Source organism: Zootoca vivipara, chromosome 6 (assembly GCF_965207765.1).
Source record: "Zootoca vivipara chromosome 6, rZooViv2.hap1.1, whole genome shotgun sequence".
NCBI classification, from domain to species: Eukaryota; Metazoa; Chordata; class Lepidosauria; order Squamata; family Lacertidae; genus Zootoca; species Zootoca vivipara.
In genome coordinates this window covers 47643466-47667599 of record NC_142589.1, presented here as the reverse complement: position 1 = coordinate 47667599, position 24134 = coordinate 47643466, and the positions used below count along the sequence as shown (strand labels likewise).

Sequence of the window (24134 nt, the reverse complement as noted above, 5' to 3'; positions counted from 1 at the left end):
TCCTCTGTTGCAAATATAGGGCAGTATGCAATGCTAGCTCTGCTCAGAGTGGACCCATTGAAGTTACTAAACAAGACCAACTTAGGCCCACCAATTTCAATGGGTCAGCTTTGAGTAGGACTAGCATTGGCTACCACCCAAAGTTTCTACGAAATATTAGTTGCCAACCAGAGGGTTTTTATTGTTTGCACTAGGGAATAACAATAGGGATGTCATCTGTAGTTGGCGTCAGAATTGAGGCTTGGAAAAATACTGAAGCAAGAGTCAGGGGTTGAACAAAGAAGACACAATTGTTGTCATGGCCCAGCCTGAACAGAAAGCCACACTAAAAGATCATTATATTTTTTACAAAAGCAGAACAGATATTATGTGGCACTACCAGTTTTTCTTTTCTCTTCTCTTCTCTTCTCTTCTCTTCTCTTCTCTTCTCTTCTCTTCTCTTCTCCTTTCTTTCACTTCTGAGCTAAACTAGCACGTATGTTTGCAGAATGGCAAAGCTGTCTCTTGTCACTCTCCCAGTTGTCGCATTTGCACAGGGCCCTTTGGTGCCACAACTAGGATTTCCTTGGGAGTGTCAGGGCAGGACGATCCTCCCTGGGGAATATCAAAGCCTGCAGATGAATGACAGATAGTTGAAAGCATGTTCCACTCTCTCTGGCTCGATCCCTTTTGTCATTCTGACCTCTTCCCTTTTTAGCTCCATCCAACTATGCAGCAGTAAAGTTCATATTTCTCCCCTGCTGCCAAGATTGTGTCATAACCATTCCTGACTCCATTGCTGGCTTCAGATCAGTGCTTCTGCTAGACCTACTCCAGAATACCTCTTCCCTGAGCCCCTTGTCATATTTCTACCATGCCAAGTGACACCCTGTGATGTGGTCTCTGCAGTCCATACCCCTTCCCCACCCCCTGAATTCCCGGTCCCTCTCACGCCCTTCCCATCCGGTCTTTTCTTGGAACCATCATAACAACTCTTCCTTTGAACAATGTTACGGTGCAAAACCCTTCCAGAGTATCAAGTGCAGGTTTTAGATGGGAAATGTTGGCATCAGCACTTGCGCCGTGGAATAAAATGAACACATACCTAAAATGGTACATGCACCACAGTGATCCTCTAATGGCAGCCCATGTCAAAAGTCTAGATTTTGGCGAATTTCCTTAAAAATTGCTCAAAAACTGCCCTAGTGTGTGGGGATGGCGGAGCTGGTAACTTTTAAAGGCAAGTTCTGAAGTTTCCTTGTATTTTGGTTGCCTGTGATGGGTATTGCGATCCAGATTGTTGTCCCTGTTTCTGAAGAGTTACCAGCTATTGGCTGACTATAATCTATGCTGACACTGGCTCCCTGTGTTTCTCAGTAAATCAGACGTTTTCCTGTAAATGATGCCGATCCATCGACCATATGACTTGGCAGCTTGTTCAGCAGTGAGTGCACACACGCTACAATCCATGCCGGGACTGAAAAGCTCTTTTGTTGCCTTTTGCTTTGTTGTGTTCCTTCCCTTGGGGGAAACGAAGCCACTTATCTGGCCTCCCATAACCTTCCTGAAAAACACATCTGCTGTTAGGGAGCAGGGAAACCTATGGCCCTCTAGATGTTGAGAGACGGCAACTCCCATAAATCTTGCTCCTTGGCCATGCTGACAGGGGCTGAGGGGAGCTGTCCTTTGAAAGTCACTCTCCTCCAAATTTTGTGCTGCAGTTCTCCAAACAGAAAATGTGTTACACAACTGTGGATACGTGAATGAGTGCATAAGAATGCATACCTCAGTGAAACTCATGCACAAAAAAGCATTATATTTGGGGAAAATAGCTTTGCAAAAATGTGTCTGTTGTGTGGTCTTTGCCTGCCTGCCACTCTTTCCCCTGGAATCTTCATTTGGGAGACTTGCCCAGAAAATTATCTTGCAGTGCGGCCTCGTCTCCTCACTTGGCTAAAGGAGGCCCTGAAACAGAAGTTCAGTTACTGCAAATGGCATCTCCATCCTAGTTGAACTAAATAATAATAATAATAATAAATAATTTTTTTAATTTATACCCCGCCCTTCCCGGCCAGAACTGGGCTCAGGGCGGCTAACGCAAATAAAATTACAATAAAACGTAAAAGAAAAAGAAAAAACAGTTAATTAAAATATGGGTTAAAATACAATTTAAAATGCAAACTCATTTTAGTAGTAGCCCATAAATCAAAACCATAAGCAGAGGCAAACAAAAGGTTCAGACTGAGTCCAAACCAAAGGCCAGGCGAAACAGTTCCATTCTGCAGGCGCTGCAGAAAGATGTCAAATCCTGCAGGGCCCTGGTCTCTTGTGACACAGCGTTCCACCAAGTCGGGACCAGTACTGAAAAGGCCCTGGCCCTAGTTGAGACCAATCAAACCACCTTGCGGCTCGGGACCTCCAAAGTGTTGTTATTTGTGGACCTTAAGGTCCTCCGTGGAGCATACCAGGAGAGGCGGTCCCGTAGGTACGAGGGTCCTAGGCCGCATAGTGCTTTAAAGGTCAAAACCAGCACCTTAAACCCGACCCTGTACTCCACCGGGAGCCAGTGCAGCTGGTAAAGAAATGGATGAATGTGGTACAGTGGCAAGGACCCCATAAGGAGCCTCGCCGCGGCATTCTGCACCCACTGGAGTTTCTGGGTCAGCTTCAAGGGAATTTTCTGTATGAAGAGGGGGTGACGCTCAGCTTCAAGGGCTTGAATGGCAGAGGGGGAATCAGCAAGCGTCATCTCCAAAAATACCCCATATCCCCACCCCACTCATTTAGACACACCAGTTTACAGTCCTTGCTGATGCAGGAATTTGAGAGTTGGCCAAAGCATCTATTTTTAGCAAGGGCCTACAGCCCAGTTATTTATTCTTATTTCTTTTTTAGGCACAGGCAGTTGGAAAGCCAATGTGGTGCAACGATGGAAATTTACAGTTCATGAACTTCACTGTGGCTCCTGGAATGGAGATAGGCTAGTATAAAGAGAAAAGGGTTTTGCCTAGTTTCAGAACAAATCAGGGGTATGGTTTTAGACTTAGCTTGAGGTCAGGGTGGCCAAGTGTCCTGTTTTACAGAGGATGGCCCTCTGTTTGAAGGAGTTGAATTGGGATTCAAGATGATCTTAACAGATTCGAGAACTGGGCAAAAACGAATGAGTTTCAATAGGGACACATGTAAGATTCTACACTTAGGCAGGAAGAACCAGCTGCACAAATATAAGATGGGGGACATCTTGCTTATCTTAGTAGACCATAAGCTTAGCCTGAGTCAACAGTGTGATGCAGCTGCAGCAAAAAAGCTAATGTTATGCTCTAGGCTGCGGCAACAGAAGTCTAGTATCCCAATCAAGGGAAGTCATAGTCCCACTCTAACCCCACCTGGAGTACTGCGTCCCAAAAAATAGTTCCATAGTTTTGTGGAGTGCCTGACCCTTGCAGGACTCTGAGGGGCTAAATGTGTCAACTTTCACTTTCAGAAATCCTGGGAGTTGGGTGGGGGCCAGGAGACGGTGCTTGGAGCGGATCAGGCATAGAAGCAGAGGTCAGCAGAAAGCCCTGCAGCAAGAAATTCTACCTGCCAGCAACCATCTTGCTTCCCAAGCCTGTGGGTGCAGCTGTGGAGCCATTATACAAGCTGCGCTGTGTGAAGTGGCTTGCTGAGATTAGGGATGGATGAGTCTGCCAATGTCCAGCCAGTGTCATTTTTGCACGCTCCAGCCTAGGGCACTGTTTGGAATGAACTAGTATGGTTTAACCATTTTCGCTCAATTGGTTCAGTGATCTCTAAACTACACCTGAAAGTAGTTCCTGCCCTGGCTCCTGCCTTGGATGAAAGATTCTTGCTCTCAGCTTGGGAAAACCCCAAATCCTTTGCTAGGATACATGGCTAAGGAAATACACTGTCCCAACACGCCCCTCCCACTCTGCTTTCAAAGAAAAAGGGGACACCAGTTCTCACCCCAAATGAGAAGTCTGCTTGCAAGCAAGTGCTACTTCAGGCAGTGAGGTGATCTGTTCATGCTGGTGATGACGGGACCTATATCCAACCTTCTGACTCTACCTCTGACTCCAACCCAGCTGCCACTGCCAATGGCCAGCTGCTTTTGGGGGGCTATCCTTGCTCTCAGGAAGTGGAGGAGCAGAATCTGACTTGACCAACTCCCCCCACCTCCATCCTGGCCAGGTCATCTGGTGAAGACAGGATGGAAGCTTCCTCCTAATCTGCTAATTTGGCATGATACAAATATTTAATTCCTCAAGCGTTTGTAGCTGGAACTGAACTCAGTAAACCGACACCCTAATGTGCATGCAAAAAAGTACACAAGTTAAAGCATGCACAGTAAAGTCAGACAGAAAACACAGCCAGGCCAAATCTCTCTCCTCCTCCTCTCTGTGTTAAACAATGGCAACTGTGTCAGAGATCCAACCACCAGTCCATTTGACCTCCAGCCTGGCAAATTCTGCTCCGATTTTCTGTTTCACTTCCCTCTTCCATAAGGGTGAAGGAGATTCACGAGGCCCAGAGCTTGCATGGGTTGGTTGACTTCCAGCTCACTATAGCTTCTCTTCCTCCACTCAAATGTGTAAACTCAGAAGTTAACACAAGTTCAGGAGTGTTATTTAAGGATAAACCTGTCCAAGGTTGGCTGTGCTAAAAGAGCAATTCAGGAACTTGGGAACAAATAGTTTGCTCTGCAGATCTTGCCTGATAAAAAGAGATGTGAGCCCTAGATACTTATTTAAGCCACCCAAGTGCATCAGAACAGAAATTACAGCTGGCTCTCCCTGGTTGAAAATGTTGCTAACTGGGTACTCTGTGTCCCAGCTAGGCACTGACCTTGGCGATGAATAATCCACATACATCCCCATTAAACAGAACACATTTGGGGCAATAACTTTGCTTGAGGGTGGAGAGACTACACATTTGTAAAATGCCAAAATATTTTTATTTAAAAACAGTATACAAAAAATACTCCACACATACATAAAATATTTTTTAATCTTTTTGAAAAACCTTTTGCTTAAAAACCAGCAAAATTTAAGTTTATAAAATTCCAGCATGTAGACCTAAAGTTAACAAGGGGGTATTGAAGGATTTCCTGAGATTTCAGCTGTTGCATTCATGAGCTAGGCTACTCAAAATCCACACCTCTAAAGGAGATCAGTGGGTAGCAGGTACAGAAGCCTTTGCCAACTACCATAGTGCTCTACTGGTATTTTGGACTACAGCTCCCATCAGCCCCAGAAAGCATGGCTGTGCCGCTTTGGCTGATGGGAGTTAAAGTCCAAAACATCTGGAGAGAACCAGGTTGGAGAAGGCTGGGCTACAACACAATATTCAACATCAGGATGCCCTAAGAATACCCACAAAAGCAGGTTATGGCCTTAGAGCCTTTAGAAACTTGACATGCACACGGTGGCAGGGGAGAAGGGTTTGCCAATTATCCCAACCTTAGCTGCAGAACCTTCTTACGCTCCTGAAAATGTACTCTAGAGGATCCCCCCCCCCAATGTTTGTGGGACTTTGGGGAAATAAGGGGCTACTGCCAAATACTGCCAAGAAAAACCCGCTTGGCACCATTAGTGTATCAAGAAATAAAATAAAGTTTACAGCTTTGTGCAACTTTGGATCCAAGTCACGCACTCTTTTCGAGCGATGCTTTCTATTTCACAGCCGTTCAGAATGGTATTTTTTATGGGACAGTGAAGATTAGAGAAATCTGCATAATAAATGTGAACACTGATCTACATTCGAACAAGACCCTGTTGCCAATTTCACTCTGAGTATTCAGAAACCAGCAGTTGCCCCAGAACCTTTCCACTTCTTGTATGCCAAAGCCTGCATAGAGCTGCCTCTCCAACTGGTAAAGCAGGGAGAAAAGGTTGGGCATGTGGCAGCTTGAGAAGCGAACGTCCCGCAAGCACGTTGTCTTCACTGTCTTGAATCTGCGACCTGGCCTTTCAGAGCAGACCTACCGAATGCTACAGTGGAGAGACTTCATATTTGGAAGACTTGCTTGTGTTCAGTTCCCCTCACCTCAAAGGCTGACGTGGGTCTTTCTCTAAGGGGAATGTCCGCAAGTGTTATGGGGGGTTGGGGTTGGCCTTCTTCAGCAGAGAGCTGGCCACCGCCAAAGCACCGCCTTGCACAAACCGCACAAAATTGTCCCCAGCTAATGGTCCCATGGCATAGAGTCCCTTCTCATGGACAGACTCGTAGGTAAAGGGATCAACATCAATGGGGTTCCTCTTGGAGCTGACCGGCTGCTCACAGTCCACCGCCAAGTCCACACCATTGTTGGGCAGGTAGGTTAGGTTAGGGTTGGAGCCGATGAGGACAAACGCCATGGAGATGTTGTGTATTTTCTGGTGGCCGCTCTTATCGCAAAAGATGCATTTCCTGTCCTCTGTGAAGGTGACTATGTGGTGCTCAGGAAGGCTGACATAGCATTCATATGGCCCCGGGTAAGGGATGGCCTGCTCTTTCATCATCTGGTGGACTTTGTGGTACTCGGGATACATTGTCTTAGGGAGCTGGTTGAAGATGAGGGCTGGGTCATTGACCCTCCTGCGGAAGGCGTGGATCACTGGGATGTTGCAATGGTGAGCAAAGAGAATGGCGTCTGCCGCAGTGAGCCCAGCGCCAACAATCAGGATCGGGTCAGACATCATGCCAATCTCCTTGTTCTTTACAGCTTCTTCAAGGGCGGAGAGCGTGTGGTGGACAAATGGAAGGTGCTCCCCTTTCACCCCTAAGCGGGATGGGCTGTCGTATGTCCCTGTGGCCAAAACCACATTTTCCGCATACACAGAGAAGGGCTGTGTACCACTGACCGTCGTGAGAAACCCATCAACCTGGAAGAGGCTCCCACTGTCCACCTGGGTGTTGGTTTGTGCTTCCCATGTGGAGCTAGAGTCTCTTGGATCTTGACTGTTGTAGCAGGAGTCTACATCCACACTCAGTTTCTTTATAGACGTCACAAGGGTTCCACAGCGAAAGTTTTTCTTTAACCCTTTCTTTGCCACATAGTACTGATAATACTGGACTATGTCTCCTGCAGTTGCCCTGTTATTTCTGAAGCCCCTGTAACAAGAATATGACTATCAGTACAGACAGATGATCAAGGAACACATTTCCTATGACAACCTATTCAGGCTAATCTTCACCACCTTGCATTGCTCACCAAGGTGTCATTGAAGAAAATTCAAGGTACACATTTTAACTTTTAAAGCAGCCTACCTTCCACATTGGATCATCAATTATCACTGGACTATAACCCCCACCATCCCTGATTACTGACCATGCTGGATGGGGATTATAGTCCAACAATGTCTTGAGCCTCAAGGGTGGAGCACGCTGGTCTATGACGCTTAGCCAGCAACCAGGGCTGATGGGGCAACATTTGGGTACCAAGGCTGAAGTACACTGATGTAGGCAGCATTGAACTAGGGGGACCTATGCTCTGACTTTGTATAAGTCAGCTGCCTATGCTTCTACAGTACTTCAAAATACAGCCAGCTTCAGTGGAATTCATAGCTGCAATGTGTCCAATTCATAATAACTATAGCCCACAGAAAAGAACACCCAGTTATCGGATTCTGTGGATTGTATTCAAGGTTACAGTAGTTCCTTTTGCATCTTTGTTCTACTTATCTTTTGTGTTTGGGCTTGTACACTCAACTGACTGCTTGTTGACTCAGTCTGCACCTGCAGAACTGAGGTGGAACATCCCATTTTCAGTTAATCAGTTTTACCCAGAGGGCTTTGGGTGGATTACAAGCAAAACACTAGGCAGAGGCCAAGCCACCTTTCCTCCCCATACCAGCCGAATAGTGCCTCCTGTAAGACATCCCAAATAAGGCATTTGAAAAAATTCCTTCTCCGTGACTAGACTGCAACAAGAAGGACTTTTTAATATACATTTATTTGCTTTTGTGCAGTCAAGAGGGTTATTTGATCATGGATGTTCACAATAGGACAGGTACCGGTAACACGATGCCTTGGATCTACTGGGCCTACTAAATACAGAGCCACTGCGAGGCAATGGTTAGAGTGTGGGACTAGCATCTGGAAGATCAGAGTTCGAATCCCCACTCAGCCATGAAGCTCACTAGGTCAGCCTGGGCCAGTCTCTCAGCTTAGCCTACTTCACAGGGCTGTCATAAAATGGGTGAGGGAGAACTATGAGCTCCTTGGAGAAAAGGTGAGATATAAATGCAAGAAATAATAAGGAAAGCTTCTCATTTGATTATTTTCATCCAAAAGCAAGCGTACCTTTTCTTCTTACTCAACCAGTCTTTGAACTGCAGGTCAGGAAGCCCCATCCAGTCTCCCTGGCTCAGTGTGAACATGGATCCCTCGATAGACTAAAAAAAGAAAGAAGATAGCACATCAATCAATTAATTATGGTTGGAGGTGGATGAAAACTGCACTGCAGTGTAGCAAGTCCCATGGGGTCTCTGGCCACCCTTTTAATTCCTTTGCCTATTCTAAAAATAAATGTGGGTGTTGAAAGAGATGAAGTGGAATGTTCAATCTTCCTTTGGCTTGTCATAAATATGCAGAGCCACAGAGTAGCCTTCATCAACGGAGTGTCCACCAGATGTTTGGACTTCAACTACCATCAATCCTAACCCACATGGCTGTGTTGGGCTGGGTTGATGGGAATTGTGGTCCAAAACATCTAGAAAGCTGCCACAGGGACTACATTGGCTTATTTCTAGCAAATCCAGCACATGCTTTCTACCATTATTTCTTCCTGCTGGAGTTCACTGATAGAGCAGGAATACATATAAACAGCTCAGAACTTGTTCAGATAAATTGCAGTTCAAGCACATCCCATAACTCCATAGTTAGAAGTTAGTTGACATATTTCAACCCTGAACTGGAAAAAGTCTAGCCATCTTGAAGATTGCAATAGGCCAGGGGTGGTGAACCTCAAACTCAGGGGCCAAATACACCCCCTCAGGCTCTTGGGATTCTTCCCAAGCCAGGCCTTGTCACCAAGCCTGCTTCGCTCCCCTCCCCCCCCCCCGAAAGCTTTTGCCTAGGTGGAACAGGTCCTGAAAGTGTGGTGATGTCACTTGCCTGCTGGGGATAGAGAACTGTGGGTACAGCTCTCTGACTTTGTGTGGCTGAAAATTACCCTATCATTCAAAGGTAAGACCCATGCTCACTGCCCTGCCCACTTTTCCCTGTGGTCCCACACCCTATAGACGTGGTCTCTGGAAGGTTCTCTACAAGGTAATGTGGCCCTTGGGTTGTAAAAGATTCTCAACTCCTGTGATGGGTCATCCCTCATGGATGAAAATATCAGCTTGGGTTGAGCCTTAAGGTACCAACCACTTCTTAGATGAGCCAACAAACTGTTGCCAGTGTTTTAAAGGATCCAGTATACAGAATTGCACTTACATGCCAGGCTCCTCCAGGAAGGTTTTTGCCAAGAACCAGATGAGGAATGGCTCTGTCAGGTTGATGTGACCAAGCAAGGACCGAATCTGCAGTCCCACCGAAATCAGTATCTGGACGCATCAGGGCATCAAAAAGGAGAGCAACTGGGCTGGAGGATCGCCCTTCCAGACCTTCAGATAGGTACTCAATATCCTGGAGGGAAAGAGAGAACTCTTGATGAACACCAATATCTTCTAATCAGCACAAACTCTGGATTCAGAAGGCTTAGTTGTGGTAGTCATCTGGAGAGCCAGTGTGGCATAGTGGTTGGAGTGTCAGACTAGGACCTGGGAGACCAGGGTTCAAATCCCCACTCAGCATGAAGCTCACTGAGTGACCTTGGGCCAATCATTGCCTTTCAGCCTGAGTACCTCACAGGGTTATTGCAGGGGTTAAATGATGAGGGGGAGAACCATGTGTACCACCTGGAGCTCCTTGGAGAAAAAAGTGGGCTATGAATGAATGAATGAATGAATGAATGAATGAATGAATGCTAGGTGAATGTACAATCCCTTTCCTGTTTATTCTAAGTGGCACTCCTTATACCCTGGTTGCACTATTTAATGCAAGGATAAGGAACGGAGGTTCTTATCTCCTTCACACATAAACACCTCATGGGCCAAGTCTGACAGGTGGGCCACCCCATCCACCTGTCCATCACTTGACAGCACAGTGGCATGAGACAAGCCCTTTTTGTCATGTGGGTGATCAGACAATTGTCAGGGCTTGCATAAGCACCAAGCACCTCGGCAAGCCCCAGCAATTAGCCAATGGCTGATTCTTGCAAAGGACTATCTCACAAAGTACTGATGTTATCAATAAGCCGATTGGTGGTGCCTACAACCCTTGCTTTGGCCCAACTGTGTCTTTAGTCATCTCACGCCTGACATAGGGGAGGTGGGTGCCTCATTGGTGCTTACTGGGCAATTGCTTTAATATACGGCTGTCCCTAACAGGGCCAAGATCATGCTTGACTTGCTCTAGAGCAGGCATGTCAAACCTGCGGCCCTCCAGATGTTTTGGCCTACAACTCCCATGATCCCTAGCTAGCAGGACCAGTGGTTGGGGAAGATGGGAATTGTAGTCCAAAACATCTGGAGGGCCGCAGGTTTGACATGCCTGCTCTAGAGAATCATTTTATAGCCCAAATTCCCTCTGCTGAAGGATGAACCAAGGATGCTGGGAGCTGTACCAACCTGGTCTAAGATGGAAACCTCAGGTGTCTCTTCCAGTTTCCTTTGCAGAATGGGATTCGGATGAACAGGGCTCCTTCGGACATAGGGAATGTTACCAGACAGTAGGTAGGATAAGCAGATCCCCGAAGGGCCATTTCCTGAAAGAGAAATTAGATGGCTCCATAAGGCACAGTGTTTTATCCAGAGATGGAGGCTCAGGTCGCAGGACTTGGGAAGGTTCTTCTGCTCATCAAACAGGCCCAAGACATTCTGCTGCTGGAGGAAAAGCATCAAATGTTCTCCCACTAAGTCACAGGGTTCTATACGTTGATCACACATAGTTTGCCACCTGCCAGCCCCTGTTATCCAGTATGGTTTGGCAGGTGGCATAGTGCCGCAACACCAGCATTCCTGCAGAAGGGTTGCTGTTGCTTACCGGAAGAAGAAGGGGTGAGACGGCATGGAGGTGCAAGAAGCAGTCTACCTGGTGGGAAATTGCAATGGCAGCTCCGCCCTGCTTGCTGGTTATCTACTGTTTGACAACTGTGCTTTTTGTCCAACAGATTAAGTCTCATATGTTCCTAATTGGAGTGTACTTCATGGCTTATGTAGATTTTCATAAATCTACATAAGCCATGAAGTACACTCCAATTAAAGTTTACATCCCAACAATTCTCACACTCTGGATTCTGCTGTCAAATGTTCGCTACTGCAAAATCTTTGAAAGGCTAAGGCTGGTGCTGAAAACCAAATATAATTTCTGCTGTTTTTTTAAAATGTGTTTTTAGTCGCCAGCATTTTAAAATTGGTTTGCTGCTTGTGATGTTTTCAAGCTTCGTTTTTGCAATCGTTCAATGCTGCCTTCATACTGCACATTGTCAGGTTTTGCCATTTTTATCCTGCTTTTAATTTTTTCCTCCACGGCGCCTAAGGAGTGACAGCTGTTGGGCACCTAATGAATTTAGAACAAAAGTAACAACATCTTCAGCCAGCCTTGGAAACCAATAACTATTTCAGGCAGAGTTTCCACGGGGTTCAGTCTCCCAGCCTCCTTCTGAGTTGGATTAATATTTTACAGGGCCTTTGTCTAACCATCTGCCACTTTTTGAAGCTCAGTTCCTCACTAGAATGTGTCCAAACCAACAGCTGCATAATGCAAGAAAGCTGGTTAGGGTGACACAGCAACCTATCAGAGCATTAGTATCCCTATGCCACTTGGCACAGTCACCACACTGTAAAAAGCCAGCTGGGAGGAGAGATTTCTCATGGAGCTATATTTAAAGTGCTCCCTCTCCCCTCCTTGCTTAGCATCAACCAAAGAAGGTCTCAGGCAGGGAAACTTAATATTTGCAGGGACACCATCCACCCCCATGCTATCCAAAGCCTGTGGGGTGCTCAAATGCCCAGCTGAAACTTCTGAGCCCACACTGGTACTTCTTTGGCTGCAAAGAACATTTATGGCCAATGTGGTCCAGTAAAGTTGCTCGCCCAAATCCACTGCATTTACTGTAAGTGCCTGCGTCTCATCTGAAGTTGAGCCTGCATAGTACAGGTTATGTAAGGCTCCGCTTTGCAAGACAAAAACAAACAAACCTCTGAACAGCCAGCAGCCAGATGCTCACAGATAAGGGCTAGCAAGCTTTTTAAACTGCTGAAAGGGGAGAGGGAGGGAAGAAAATGAGGGGAGGTAAGCAGGCAATTAGGCTGCAGTCAAGAACCAGTGGGCAGAAATACTTGAATTAAAGTTCCCTCTCTGCCTTCTGTGCAGGGGAAAGAATATTTAGAACCTGGCTCAGGGCAGCCAGTGTGGTGCCCTTCATATGTTAGGGACTACAACTTCCATAATCCATGGTTATTGGCCATTTTGACTGAGGATGATGGCAGCTGTAGCCCAAAACATCTGGAGGACACCACCTTGGCTACTCCTAAGCTTGCTCATACAATTAAGATGGGAAGGGTGGTGAAGTATTTGAACAACAGAGGTGGAATAAGGGAAGCTTAGACCAAGTCAGACCACCCACCCCCTGTCTTAGTAATTGTAGGACTAATGAGCAGCAAACAGTTTTCCTATGTAACACTTTCTTAATATAAAATCCACCTAATTTCTCTGTCGCTACTGAGGAACCTTTGTCTTTCATTGTTGTTGTTTAGTCGTTTAGTCGTGTCCGACTCTTCGTGACCCCATGGACCATAGCACGCCAGGCACTCCTGTCTTGCACTGCCTCCCGCAGTTTGGTCAAACTCATGTTCGTAGCTTCGAGAACACTGTCCAACCATCTCGTCCTCTGTCGTCCCCTTCTCCTAGTGCCCTCCATCTTTCCCAACATCAGGGTCTTTTCCAAGGATTCTTCTCTTCTCATGAGGTGGCCAAAGTATTGGAGCCTCAGCTTCACAATCTGTCCTTCCAGGGAGCACTCAGGGCTGATTTCCTTAAGAATGGATAGGTTTGATCTTCTAGCAGTCCATGGGACTCTCAAGAGTCTCCTCCAGCACCATAATTCAAAAGCATCAATTCTTCGACGATCAGCCTTCTTTATGGTCCAGCTCTCACTTCCATACATCACTACTGGGAAAACCATAGCTTTAACTATACGGACCTTTGTCGGCAAAGTGATGTCTCTGCTTTTTAAGATGCTGTCTAGGTTTGTCATTGCTTTTCTCCCAAGAAGCAGGCGTCTTTTAATTTCGTGACTGCTGTCACCATCTGCAGTGATCAAGGAGCCCAAGAAAGTAAAATCTCTCACTGCCTCCATTTCTTCCCCTTCTATTTGCCAGGAGGTGATGGGACCAGTGGCCATGATCTTGGTTTTTTTGATGTTGAGCTTCAGACCATATTTTGCGCTCTCCTCTTTCACCCTCATTAAAAGGTTCTTTAATTCCTCCTCGCTTTCTGCCATCAAGGTTGTGTCATCTGCATATCTGAGGTTGTTGATATTTCTTCCGGCAATCTTAATTCCGGCTTGGGATTCATCTAGTCCAGCCTTTCGCATGATGAATTCTGCATATAAGTTAAATAAGCAGGGAGACAATATACAACCTTGTCGTACTCCTTTCCCAATTTTGAACCAATCAGTTGTTCCATATCCAGTTCTAACTGTAGCTTCTTGTCCCACATAGAGATTTCTCAGGAGACAGATGAGGTGATCAGGCACTCCCATTTCTTTAAGAACTTGCCATAGTTTGCTGTGGTCGACACAGTCGAAGGCTTTTGCATAGTCAATGAAGCAGAAGTAGACGTTTTTCTGGAACTCTCTAGCTTTCTCCATAATCCAGCGCATGTTTGCTATTTGGTCTCTGGTTCCTCTGCCCTTTCGAAATCCAGCTTGCACTTCTGGGAGTTCTCGGTCCACATACTGCCTAAGCCTGCCTTGTAGAATTTTAAGCATAACCTTGCTAGCGTGTGAAATGAGCGCAATTGTGCGGTAGTTGGAGCATTCTTTGGCACTGCCCTTCTTTGGAATTGGGATGTAGACCGATCTTCTCCAATCCTCTGGCCATTGCTGAGTTTTCCAAACTTGCTGGCATATTGGGTGTAGCACCTTAACAGCATCATCTTTTAAAATTTTAAATAGTTCAGCTGGAATATCATCACTTCCACTGGCCTTGTTATTAGCAGTGCTTTCTAAGGCCCATTTGACTTCACTCTCCAAGATGTCTGGCTCAAGGTCAGCAACCACACTACCTGGGGTGTACGAGACCTCCATGTCTTTCTGGTATAATTCCTCTGTGTATTCCTGCCACCTCTTCTTGATGTCTTCTGCTTCTGTTAGGTCCTTACCACTTTTGTCCTTGATTATGGTAATCTTTGTACGAAATGTTCCTTTCATATCTCCAATTTTCTTGAACAGATCTCTGGTTTTCCCCATTCTATTGTTTTCCTCTATTTCTTTGCATTGCTCATTTAAGAAGACCCTCTTGTCTCTCCTTGCTGTTTTTTGGAAATCTGCATTCAGTTTCCTGTATCTTTCCCTATCTCCCTTGCATTTTGCTTGCCTCCTCTCCTCCGCTATTTGTAAGGCCTCGTTGGATAGCCATTTTGCTTTCTTGCATTTCCTTTTCCTTGGGATGGTTTTCGTTGCTGCCTCCTGTATAATGTTACGAGCCTCCATCCATAGTTCTTCAGGCACTCTGTCCACCAAATCTAAATCCTTAAACCTGTTCCTCACTTCCACTGTGTATTCATAAGGGATTTGATTCAGATTGTATCTTACTGGCCCAGTGCTTTTTCCTACTTTCTTCAGTTTAAGCTGGAATTTTGCTATAAGAAGCTGATGATCTGAGTTACAGTCAGCTCCAGGTCTTGTTTTTGCTGACTGTATAGAGCTTCTCCATCTTTGGCTGCAGAGAATATAATCAATCTGATTTCGATGCTGCCCATTTGGTGATATCCATGTGTAGAGTCGTCTCTTGTGTTGTTGGAAGAGAGTGTTTGTGATGACCAGCTTGTTCTCTTGACAGAACTCTATTAGCCTTTGCCCTGCTTCATTTTGAACTCCAAGGCCAAACTTGCCAGTTGTTCCTTTTATCTCTTGATTCCCTACTTTAGCATTCCAATCCCCTGTAATGAGAAGAACATCCTTCTTTGGTGTCATTTCTAGAAGTTGTTGTAGGTCTTCATAGAATTGGTCAATTTCACTTTCTTCAGCACCGGTAGTTGGTGCATAAACTTGGATTACTGTGATGTTAAAAGGTCTGCCTTGGATTCGTATCGAGATCATTCTGTCATTTTTGAGATTGCATCCCATTACAGCTTTTGCCACTCTTTTGTTGACTATGAGGGCCACTCCATTTCTGCTACAGGATTCTTGCCCACAGTAGTAGATATGATAGTCACCCGAACTGAATTCGCCCATTCCCTTCCATTTTAGTTCACTGATGCCCAGGATGTCGATATTTATTCTTGTCATCTCATTTTTGACCACATCCAGCTTACCTCCACTCATGGTTCTTACATTCCAGGTTCCTATGCAATATTTTTCTTTACAGCATCGGACTTTCCTTTCGCTTCCAGGCATATCCGCAACTGAGCATCCTTTCGGCTTTGGCCCAGTCGCTTCATCAGCTCTGAATCTACTTGTACTTGTCCTCCGCTCTTCCTCAGTAGCATGTTGGACGCCTTCCGACCTGAGGGGCTCATCTTCCAGCGTCATAACTTTTATATGCCTGTTGTCTTTGTCCATGGAGTTTTCTTGGCAGGGATACTGGAGTGGCTTGCCAGTTCCTTCTCCAGGTGGATCACGTTTAGTCAAAACTCTCCACTATGACCTGTCCATCTTGGGTGGCCCTGCATGGCATAGCTCATAGCTTCTCCGAGTTATTCAAGCCCCTTCGCCACGACAAGGCATTGATCCATGAAGGGGTTGTCTTTCATAGGGATGGACAAAGCTGTCCAATTCTGGCTGTTTTCCAGTCTTAAATTCGGTTGCCATATTTCCACACCAGCATATATATTTTTAGGTCCTCACAAAATACTTGGCAGCATGTTAGTGTGCATTTCTCCTAATATGCATACTTTTGCACATAATTTTCCTCTTTATTGCAATCAGTTTTACCAATTATAATACAATTTTCATTGAAGTGAAAAGGGAGGGGGGGATACCAGGACACTTCTTGCTTTAATTATAGCTCTTGGAACAGCAGCTTGAGGCTGCTGAGCACATGGTGGCCTGGCGAGATAACTAGCCCTGGCCAATGGAGATTACTCCCCATAGTGTATATTTACCTATGATCACTACAGGAAGAGGCTTGGCACTGCTCTGCTCCAGATGTGCGTGCAACATGGTTGGGTGCTCGCTCACTCTCCGCCAGCAAAGTTCGGGGACCTCCAAGTCAGTCTGTAACAATAAAGCCAAGCAAATATTTGTTACCACCAGAACATTGTCCTCTCCCACCACCCTGATAACAGCGGAAAACTACTTATGTGCATGTTCAAAAAGAAGTACCATCAGCAACCAAGTTTTTAAAATGGGAGAATTCTGCATGCTACGTCCACTCCACTTTTTGAATTTGCATCTTGGGTGCAAAGCTCTGTCTTTCTCCCCACTCCGAAAGGTGAGTTTCAAGTGCTTTTTAGGAAGCCTGTGACAACCCCAGCTTTCTGCAACCTGCAGTTCCTCATTGCCAGAGGAAGAACTTCTTAAGAACCGCTGAGAATCCTGAGCAATCCCAAACTCCCTCATGCAATTCTATTTGCATGGGAAATTATGAGAGCTTATATGATGCTCAATATCACTTCTATGAGGAACTACCACCATCACCACCAGCAGCCAAGAAGCAGGTCATTCTTCCAACTACAAGCAATGTTTAAGTCAACCCAAAGGTAGTAATGCAACCAAATTCAAGCTATAGGTTCTCCTGGTTTTCTTCTCTTTGCTTTTTCAGAGTTGTTGAAAACCAAGAATCTTCAAATCTTCAAGAATGGAGAGGGGAGTGGATGAGCTGGGGGGGGGGAATTCTTGAAATAACTCTGCTTTTTCGAGGTTCTTAGTCACCAGAGCACATCCCATTGAATCAGGCACTTCTGCTGAGCTCATTGAGTGGAGAAAGAACTTTGACAACTTTCCCATAACATTTCCCCATAAGTTTGGCAAGTAGCCCTGGGCTTGGCATGTAGCTTCCTCAAACTCATTGCATTACTGGAACCTGGAGACAGAATGTGGTGTCCTTCAGGTATACCAGACTGAAAAATACAGCTCCTGCTTTAGAATTGTATGAAGCCAAGTTCTAAACAAGGTGTGCGACACAAGCCCTGTTGAGGCATTATGCCCTTCACAAGATGAGGGGAAGTTTTTTTGGGGGGGGGGTGAGCTACTGAAAGTCTGCAGGTGAAAGCATGCCATGCTCAAGTAGGCTTCCCACACTCACAAACTAGAACCCTGATTATCCAGGTTCTAGATCACACTGGAATACCAGTTGGTGGAAACAACAGCAGAGGAAAGTGCTCTTGTGCTGGAGTCCCACAGGCATCTGTTTGGCCACTGTGAGACCAGGATGCTGAACTAGATGGGCCGTTGGCCAGATCCAGCAGGCTCTTCTTATGAAGCATACATTTTTCTTTATTTTTCTTTAACAAGATGTATATATTGCTTAATTGAGGGGGGGGGGAAACCTTGAAGTAAAATGCTCTGTATTATTTTATAAACTAATTAAAAATATTCATAAGAGAATGCTGATAAAATCAAGCAACATTAAAAACAGGTAGACATAACAGAAAGATTTCCGAATGTAGATAAAATCGGCAGTCATGAATACATAATTTCAAAATCATGTCTGGATAGACTTGCCTAAACAAAAAAAAGTTTCTAGTGGGCGATGAAAGCAGTATAATGAAAGCGACTGCCTGGCATCAATAGGCAGCGCATGCCAGAGCAAAGATACTGTCATGCTAAAAATTCATTGCGAGGGCAGAATGCGCATTAAGACACATTTGGAGAAGTAGAAGTACTGCAGATCAAAGCAGTCAAGTGGGCACATATGGAAATCCCCACAGACCCTCTTGGGGACCTCTTGGTAGTTCCACCTAATTCAGACGTTCAGGGTGGGTTTGGCAGCCTGGAGAGGGCTTTCTCTTCAGCAGCCTTTAAGTTGTGGAAATACCTCCCCACAGATATGTTGGGCATCTTCACTATACAGTCTTCATCATATGATGAAGACCCACCACTTTGCCCTGGCCTTTGGACCCTGAGAAATTATATTTTTAGGACCTGCCCTATTCTTGTGACTGTACTGTAATTCATTTTAAACTGATTCAGCAAGGTTCATCTTAGGTCAAGGCCAAGGAATGTATCTCTCTAGGTGCTGTTGGACCCCAATGGACATCAGCCTGGCCAACATAGCCAGTGGTCAAGGGTTAGGGGTGTTGTAGTCCACAGCAACATCTAGAGGGCCACCAGTTCCCATGCTAACTGGGTACTCTGTGTCCCATGCTTCAGGTTCTTAATCAACCACATGCATCCCACAAGGACAGCTGCCTATGCAAGATTACGCTTGCAATACGGGGTTGCAGCAATCTGCCATGTTGCCCCTTCACTCTTATCTCTATGGCTTAGCTTCTAACTGCTTGTCACCTTGTAATCAGAAGCACACACTAACAAATTTGACAACAATTCAATCCTGTGTCAACAACAGTTGCTCTGGGAGAAGGAGTGTATATCACTTCAAGAAGGTCTCTTATCTAGGCCAACCTTAACCCCAAACAGCCTTATCCCTCCTGGACCTTTAGCTCCTGAATATTCATTTCTCATCGCTCGAGGCATGCAGGTTGCCAAGCAGACAATGCAGTGCCTTATTGCCACTTTGCAAGGTCACAAGGTTCCCAAGAGTCAATTGCTTGGCCATGATGGTTTCAAGGCAAAAGAGGTTAAGTAAGGGGATTAGAGGGGAGCATTGAGGAGCATTTGGAATAGCAGAGTTCCTCAGTGAAGGACTGCACTCATATCTCAGTAGTACAGCAGCACCTTTTGCATGCAAAAGGTCCCAGGTTCAATCCCTGGCACTGGTGGAGGAAGAGGAGTGCGGGGGGGAGCACACCGCCCCCGGCAGCGCGATCCCGGCAGGGTGCCATCGCAGCTGCCCCCCCCCCCCCGCCTGCTCTCCACTCCCCAGTGCCAGAGCATGAAGCTCCACCACTGATCCCTGGTATCTCATGGTAGGGCTAGGGAAAAACCCCTGCCTGAAACTCTGGAGAACCACTACAAATCAATGGTCTGACTCACTATAAGGCAGCTGCCTATGTTCCATATAGAGTGAGCAAGGGGTGGACAGTTACAGTCCCCACTGGGTATTCTGGTGAAGGACAGTGGGCTCAAGCTAGGGATGGAGCCAATGTCTGCAGTGCCAGAGCTCAGCCCTGGGGAAAGACCATAGCTCAGTGACAGAACATTTGTTTTGGATGCAGACAGTCCCATGCTCAAAGTCTGGCATCTTGAGGTAGGGCTGGGAATGTCCCCAGTCTGAAACCCCACCAATCAGTACAGGCAATGCAGAACTAAATGGACCCTGTTTTCTGGGTCCTTGTGGCTTTACCTAGCTGCACTGGCAGAGCTCTAGACAGCACTGGGCAACTGGGTTTAGACACCCTTTTAATTTCCCACAGTGACCCCAGAGAGACACTAGATTGAGTGCATTGTGAGAAATGAAGAACTGCCATATTCAACTTCAAGAAATTTGTTTCCTGAGGCATCAGTTCTTGACGGAAGAAAGATAAGCTAAGCAAGAGGTGAGCTGCAAATCTTAAGCAGATCATTTGAAAGGTAACAAAATAAGGCCTTGAACAGAACAAAGAATTCTATCTTTTGTCCAGCTGTAGCATACAGCACTCTGCAAACATATTAAGAGGGCCAAGTCTTGTCATACATTAAGAATACAGTCTGAATGTAAAATGCATGTGTAATATTGCCTTTTCTGTCTTCATTTTATGGCACGCCATAGTTGCCAGCAGAGAGAAAGTGTGCTAAATACATAAACCTGAGTTTATCATTCAGGATGACTTCAGAGTTGTGAAATTGGCCTTTGATCCCTTGAAATTGCTCTCTGGTATCTTTCCACTTCTTTGTAACTGATCTGCAGATTCCACATTCACACTGCCAGCACCAGTATCCCACCGTGGTGATAACATTACATAACCATACTCAGCAGAGAGACCTCCCTCTGGCCAAACCATGCCAGGTTCACCCATGTTTGGCCACTGGAGTCAGGGAGATGCTTCCAAGTTGAAGAAACTGTATCTTAGAAATCCTACACCAAAGGTAAGTGATAGCATTTCTGCTAGAGGATCTACCAGTGATTTCATTAGGACCCAAATAGCCTTTTACAAAAGCATCCCCCCCCCTTGCACACAGCTATTTTGAAGCAAGAGAGTTAAAAAGTTCTGCCAGCCATACCAGTCTGACAGGTGCGTCCCAAGAATGCAAAGTCACATGCCGCCAGACACTCCTTTGATTCCGGTCACTTCAATTTTGAATATACAGTGGAGAGACTGCCCCCTTGGCATTTTCCCACGGTCCCACACCACCTTCTGCTTTCTAAAAGGCAGAAACATCTCTGCTCCCATTTGTCAAGAGGAGTGCTTCCCTTCTGCTCGGCTGATTCATACCCCCCCCCAAATTCCCTAGCATTAATGAGGGTTAATTCTTGGTTATCTGATGCCTTTCTCTTTTTAAAATGCACTTATTTCTTACAATGCAGACTGACAGTCAACTAAGCAAAGCTTTTTGGCATCCTTCCAGTGTCATCTTACCTTGGAAAAAGTCTGCTGGATCTCAAGAAAGGCCTATCAGTCACAGGTGCCCCTTTAGCCAGAAAAGAATGAACCAGCCGGCTGTTTCGAGAAACTGCTTCTCTCCCGCCCTCCCTTCTCCAGCTGCAGTTTAAATATATTACAGGCAAGTCTCCCGTCCAAAGGAGGCGGGGCTCAGGGCCTTATGGGCAGGGCTAGGAAACTCTCTCATAAGCATGAGTCAGCAGCAGCAGCAGCAGCAGCCGCCGAGTCATTTATGCACTTTTATGAATGGAGCTACACAGTAACTGTTGCTGCGTGGGGGGACGGGACTGGGGGGACGGACGGACACAGCCTAGAATGAAAAAGAACTGGATAAAAAGTAGCCTTGACACTCCCCTGGTGCCAAAGGCATAGAAGACCATTTTGTAGATTTTGTTATTTAGAGCCAAAGGGACAGTAACAGTGCAGTGCTGGGATTACCCCCCCCCCCCAAAAAAAAACACTGTACAGCTAAGATGGTCCCTGCCATCTTCAGCATGACAAAAAGGATGGATGTGGCCAGGCTGATTTTTACTATGGTTCGCCAGAAGCGGCTTAGTCATGCTGGCCACATGACCCGGAAGCTGTCTGCGGACAAACGCCGGCTCCCTCGGCCTATAGAGCGAGATGAGCGCTGCAGCCCCAGTTGTTCGCGACTGGACCTAACGGTCAGTGGTCCCTTTACCTTTTCATTTTCTTCCAGGCCAGGGTGACCCTAGGTCTACTCAGAAGTATGTTCCTCTGAGCACAGTTGGATTTCAGTCTCAGGTACCTGAGCATAGGATGGCTGGCACACTGACCTGAGAGCAAGTCCCACTGAACTCACTGGAACTTATTTAAATCACTTTCAAACAAATGACAGTCAAGAGAGGTTAGGGTGGATTCTCCCCCCCCCCTTTTTTAAGGAAGTTGCTCCAGAAGTAGAAATACGGTAAAACTGCAATTTCTTCTTCTTCTTCTTCTTCTTCTTCTTCTTCTTCTTCTTCTTCTTCTTCTTCTTCTTCTTCTTCTTCTTCTTCTTCTTCTTCTTTCTTCTTCTTCCTGGTCTTTAAAAGCCTGGGCAAATAAAAACCCTAGCCTGATACCTAACACTTAACAAACTGCACACCAGCACCCAGTCATTGGAGTCAGGGCAGCACAACAGGAGAGGCTGTTTTCCTAGCTGAAACCCATCTAACACCTGGAGGGTGGGGCACAGAGGGCACTCCAGAAACCATGATCATAACAACACATGTAATATTCTTAACATTCTTATTTCAGGTGCCAGATGGCATGCACCAGTGATGCCAGGGGTGTTTTTCAGCCCAAAGGCCACTCTCCCTCATGAGCAACCTTCCGGGGGGGGGGGGATTTGTGTGCCAGTGGGGGGGCTGAGCCAGAGGAAAAATGTGGGTGGAGCAAAATATGTGACTCCTCCTTTTGTATTGTCAGCTACATTTCAGCCACACAAATGTTAGACTTTTTTACACATACGAACACCTCTCCCTCCATAAAAGTTCTTTACGGCAACATATAATTTAGCCCTGTATCTGTTATGCCCAGGACCCTTTTTAAAAATGTTACTATTGTGACCCACTTGCCCATTTCCTCATCATCATCATTGCCACTAATTTCATAATCTCTAATTGCTCCCATATTTTCCTAATTAGTTCAACTTCTCTTTTTCATTCTGTTTTTAGTTTTAGCATATCATACCCTTGCAATGGTTCCTATACTGCAAATAAAGTTTGTATATGAGATCATCTAACAATCTCTTGTCGGTGCACATAGTTCAATAAGCATAACTGTTGGGCTACTTCTACATGTCTCTGAAAGTTGGCTGGATTTTGGTTCACACCTTGTTTTGGAAAGTGCAAGTCTGTAGGTTTGTCCTTAAATGCAAAGTGAAGTCATTTTCACCCTCTGTACTCCCACTAAATCTTCCCTTCTCTGGGCTAAACTTACTCAGCTAAACTTACTCCATAAGACTTGTAAATTCCTGTTCTCAACTGTCTCCATAGGACTTGTAAATTACAAGGCAGATAGAATTCTGGACTATGACCTGGGAGACCAGGGTTCAAATCCTCACTCAGCCATGGAGCCCACTAGGTGACCTTGGGCCAGCTGCTATAGCTCAGCTTCACCTACCCCACAGGGTTGTTGTAAACATAAATTGGAGAGGGGGAGAAGGTGAGAAAAGGTGAGATATAAATGTCAGCATCATCACATTATTTTCTTTTAATATGGTGTGTATTTTTGTGTTTTTTATTGTCAATCACTGTGTGATCTTTGGATGAAGGACAGTATAAAAAGTAATAAATAATAATAACATTCTATGCATCACAAAAACTTAGCAGCCTCCTTTCCCCTCTCACTTTCAAAAATTGCAAAATAGATGCAATCAGTTGACTTGCTGAAATCTCAAATGCCTTTATGCCTAGGCAATGGCTTGTCCAGAGAACTTCCCTCCATTGTGAACACTGCCCACATTCTTCCTGTTGCACTGTGTGAGTTGCAGTGAACGGGTGAGATCAGCGACAAGAATTTCATCACATCATGGCCAAGAACTTTCACCTGGTCCCATGCTGTTTGTATAGTGGAGGAAATACCATTTATGCTATGAGGTAGTTGCAGCATACCTAGAGAAGAGGATGTTGGGCTGCTTCCCCATGCCCAGCCCCACATGCTTCTAAGAATCTGATGCCTGTAATGCTGGTAAGTTATGCACTCATTACAAAATACAGAGTGAGGACGCTGGTTGCCACAGTGACATTCCACAGCACACCCTGCCTTGGCCCGTTCAGTCCTGCTAATGAGAAGTTTGCTAAACAGTTGCTGTAAGAATACATGGAGTGCCACCTGCAGTCATTGCTTCTTTCGCTGGCTGGGCTGGGCCCCTCCACCCCACACAGAGGGCCTGCCCTGTGAGGAAAAGCAGCAGGATCACCTTCTCTAGGGCCAATGAGATCAACTGGGCCACACACAGACACCAGGGTGAGCACCAGACTTGGGCAGGTCTAGGCATGGCACTGCTTGCAGCCACTCACCAGCACCACCCAACCTGCACAAGGTTCACTCTACATGCCTACTCTGTTACTTCTGCTTTGGCAGCAGTACCACTCCCCACTGCCCCCACCCAATACTCCCACAATGGAGATGTGGTGGCATTTTGCCTCCCATTCATGGTACCATCTTAAGATACCCCAGCCCACTGATCTATGGAATCCCATCCAGACTTTAGATCTACAAACTCAGTAAATTAGAAAGTCAGTGCAGTGTAGTGG

At 45.8% G+C, this 24134-nt stretch overlaps 1 protein-coding gene across 1 annotated transcript; it reads right to left on the bottom strand.

Moving 5' to 3' along the window:
• Positions 1-4910: 4910 nt before the first annotated feature.
• Positions 4911-20957, bottom strand: OSGIN1 (oxidative stress induced growth inhibitor 1). The gene is made up of 6 exons (XM_035120217.3): positions 20851-20957; positions 16336-16447; positions 10635-10771; positions 9400-9591; positions 8263-8354; positions 4911-7071 (listed from the first exon to the last, which is right to left on the bottom strand). The coding sequence occupies exons 2-6, from the start codon at positions 16391-16393 to the stop codon at positions 6072-6074; spliced, it is 1479 nt and encodes a 492-aa protein (XP_034976108.1). The 5' UTR covers positions 16394-16447; positions 20851-20957; the 3' UTR covers positions 4911-6071.
• Between the last annotated feature and the right edge of the window lie 3177 nt (positions 20958-24134).

Excerpts from the sequence above, each read along its gene's own strand:
- OSGIN1 (XM_035120217.3), bottom strand. The coding sequence starts at position 16,393 with ATGTTGCACGCACATCTGGAGCAGAGCAGTGCCAAGCCTCTTCCTGTA. Across the intron at positions 8,355-9,399 it reads TTCCTGGAGGAGCCTGGCAT|TCTATCGAGGGATCCATGTT; the intron begins GTAAGTGCAATT and ends TTCTTTTTTTAG. Across the intron at positions 7,072-8,262 it reads TGGTTGAGTAAGAAGAAAAG|GGGCTTCAGAAATAACAGGG; the intron begins GTACGCTTGCTT and ends TTCTTGTTACAG.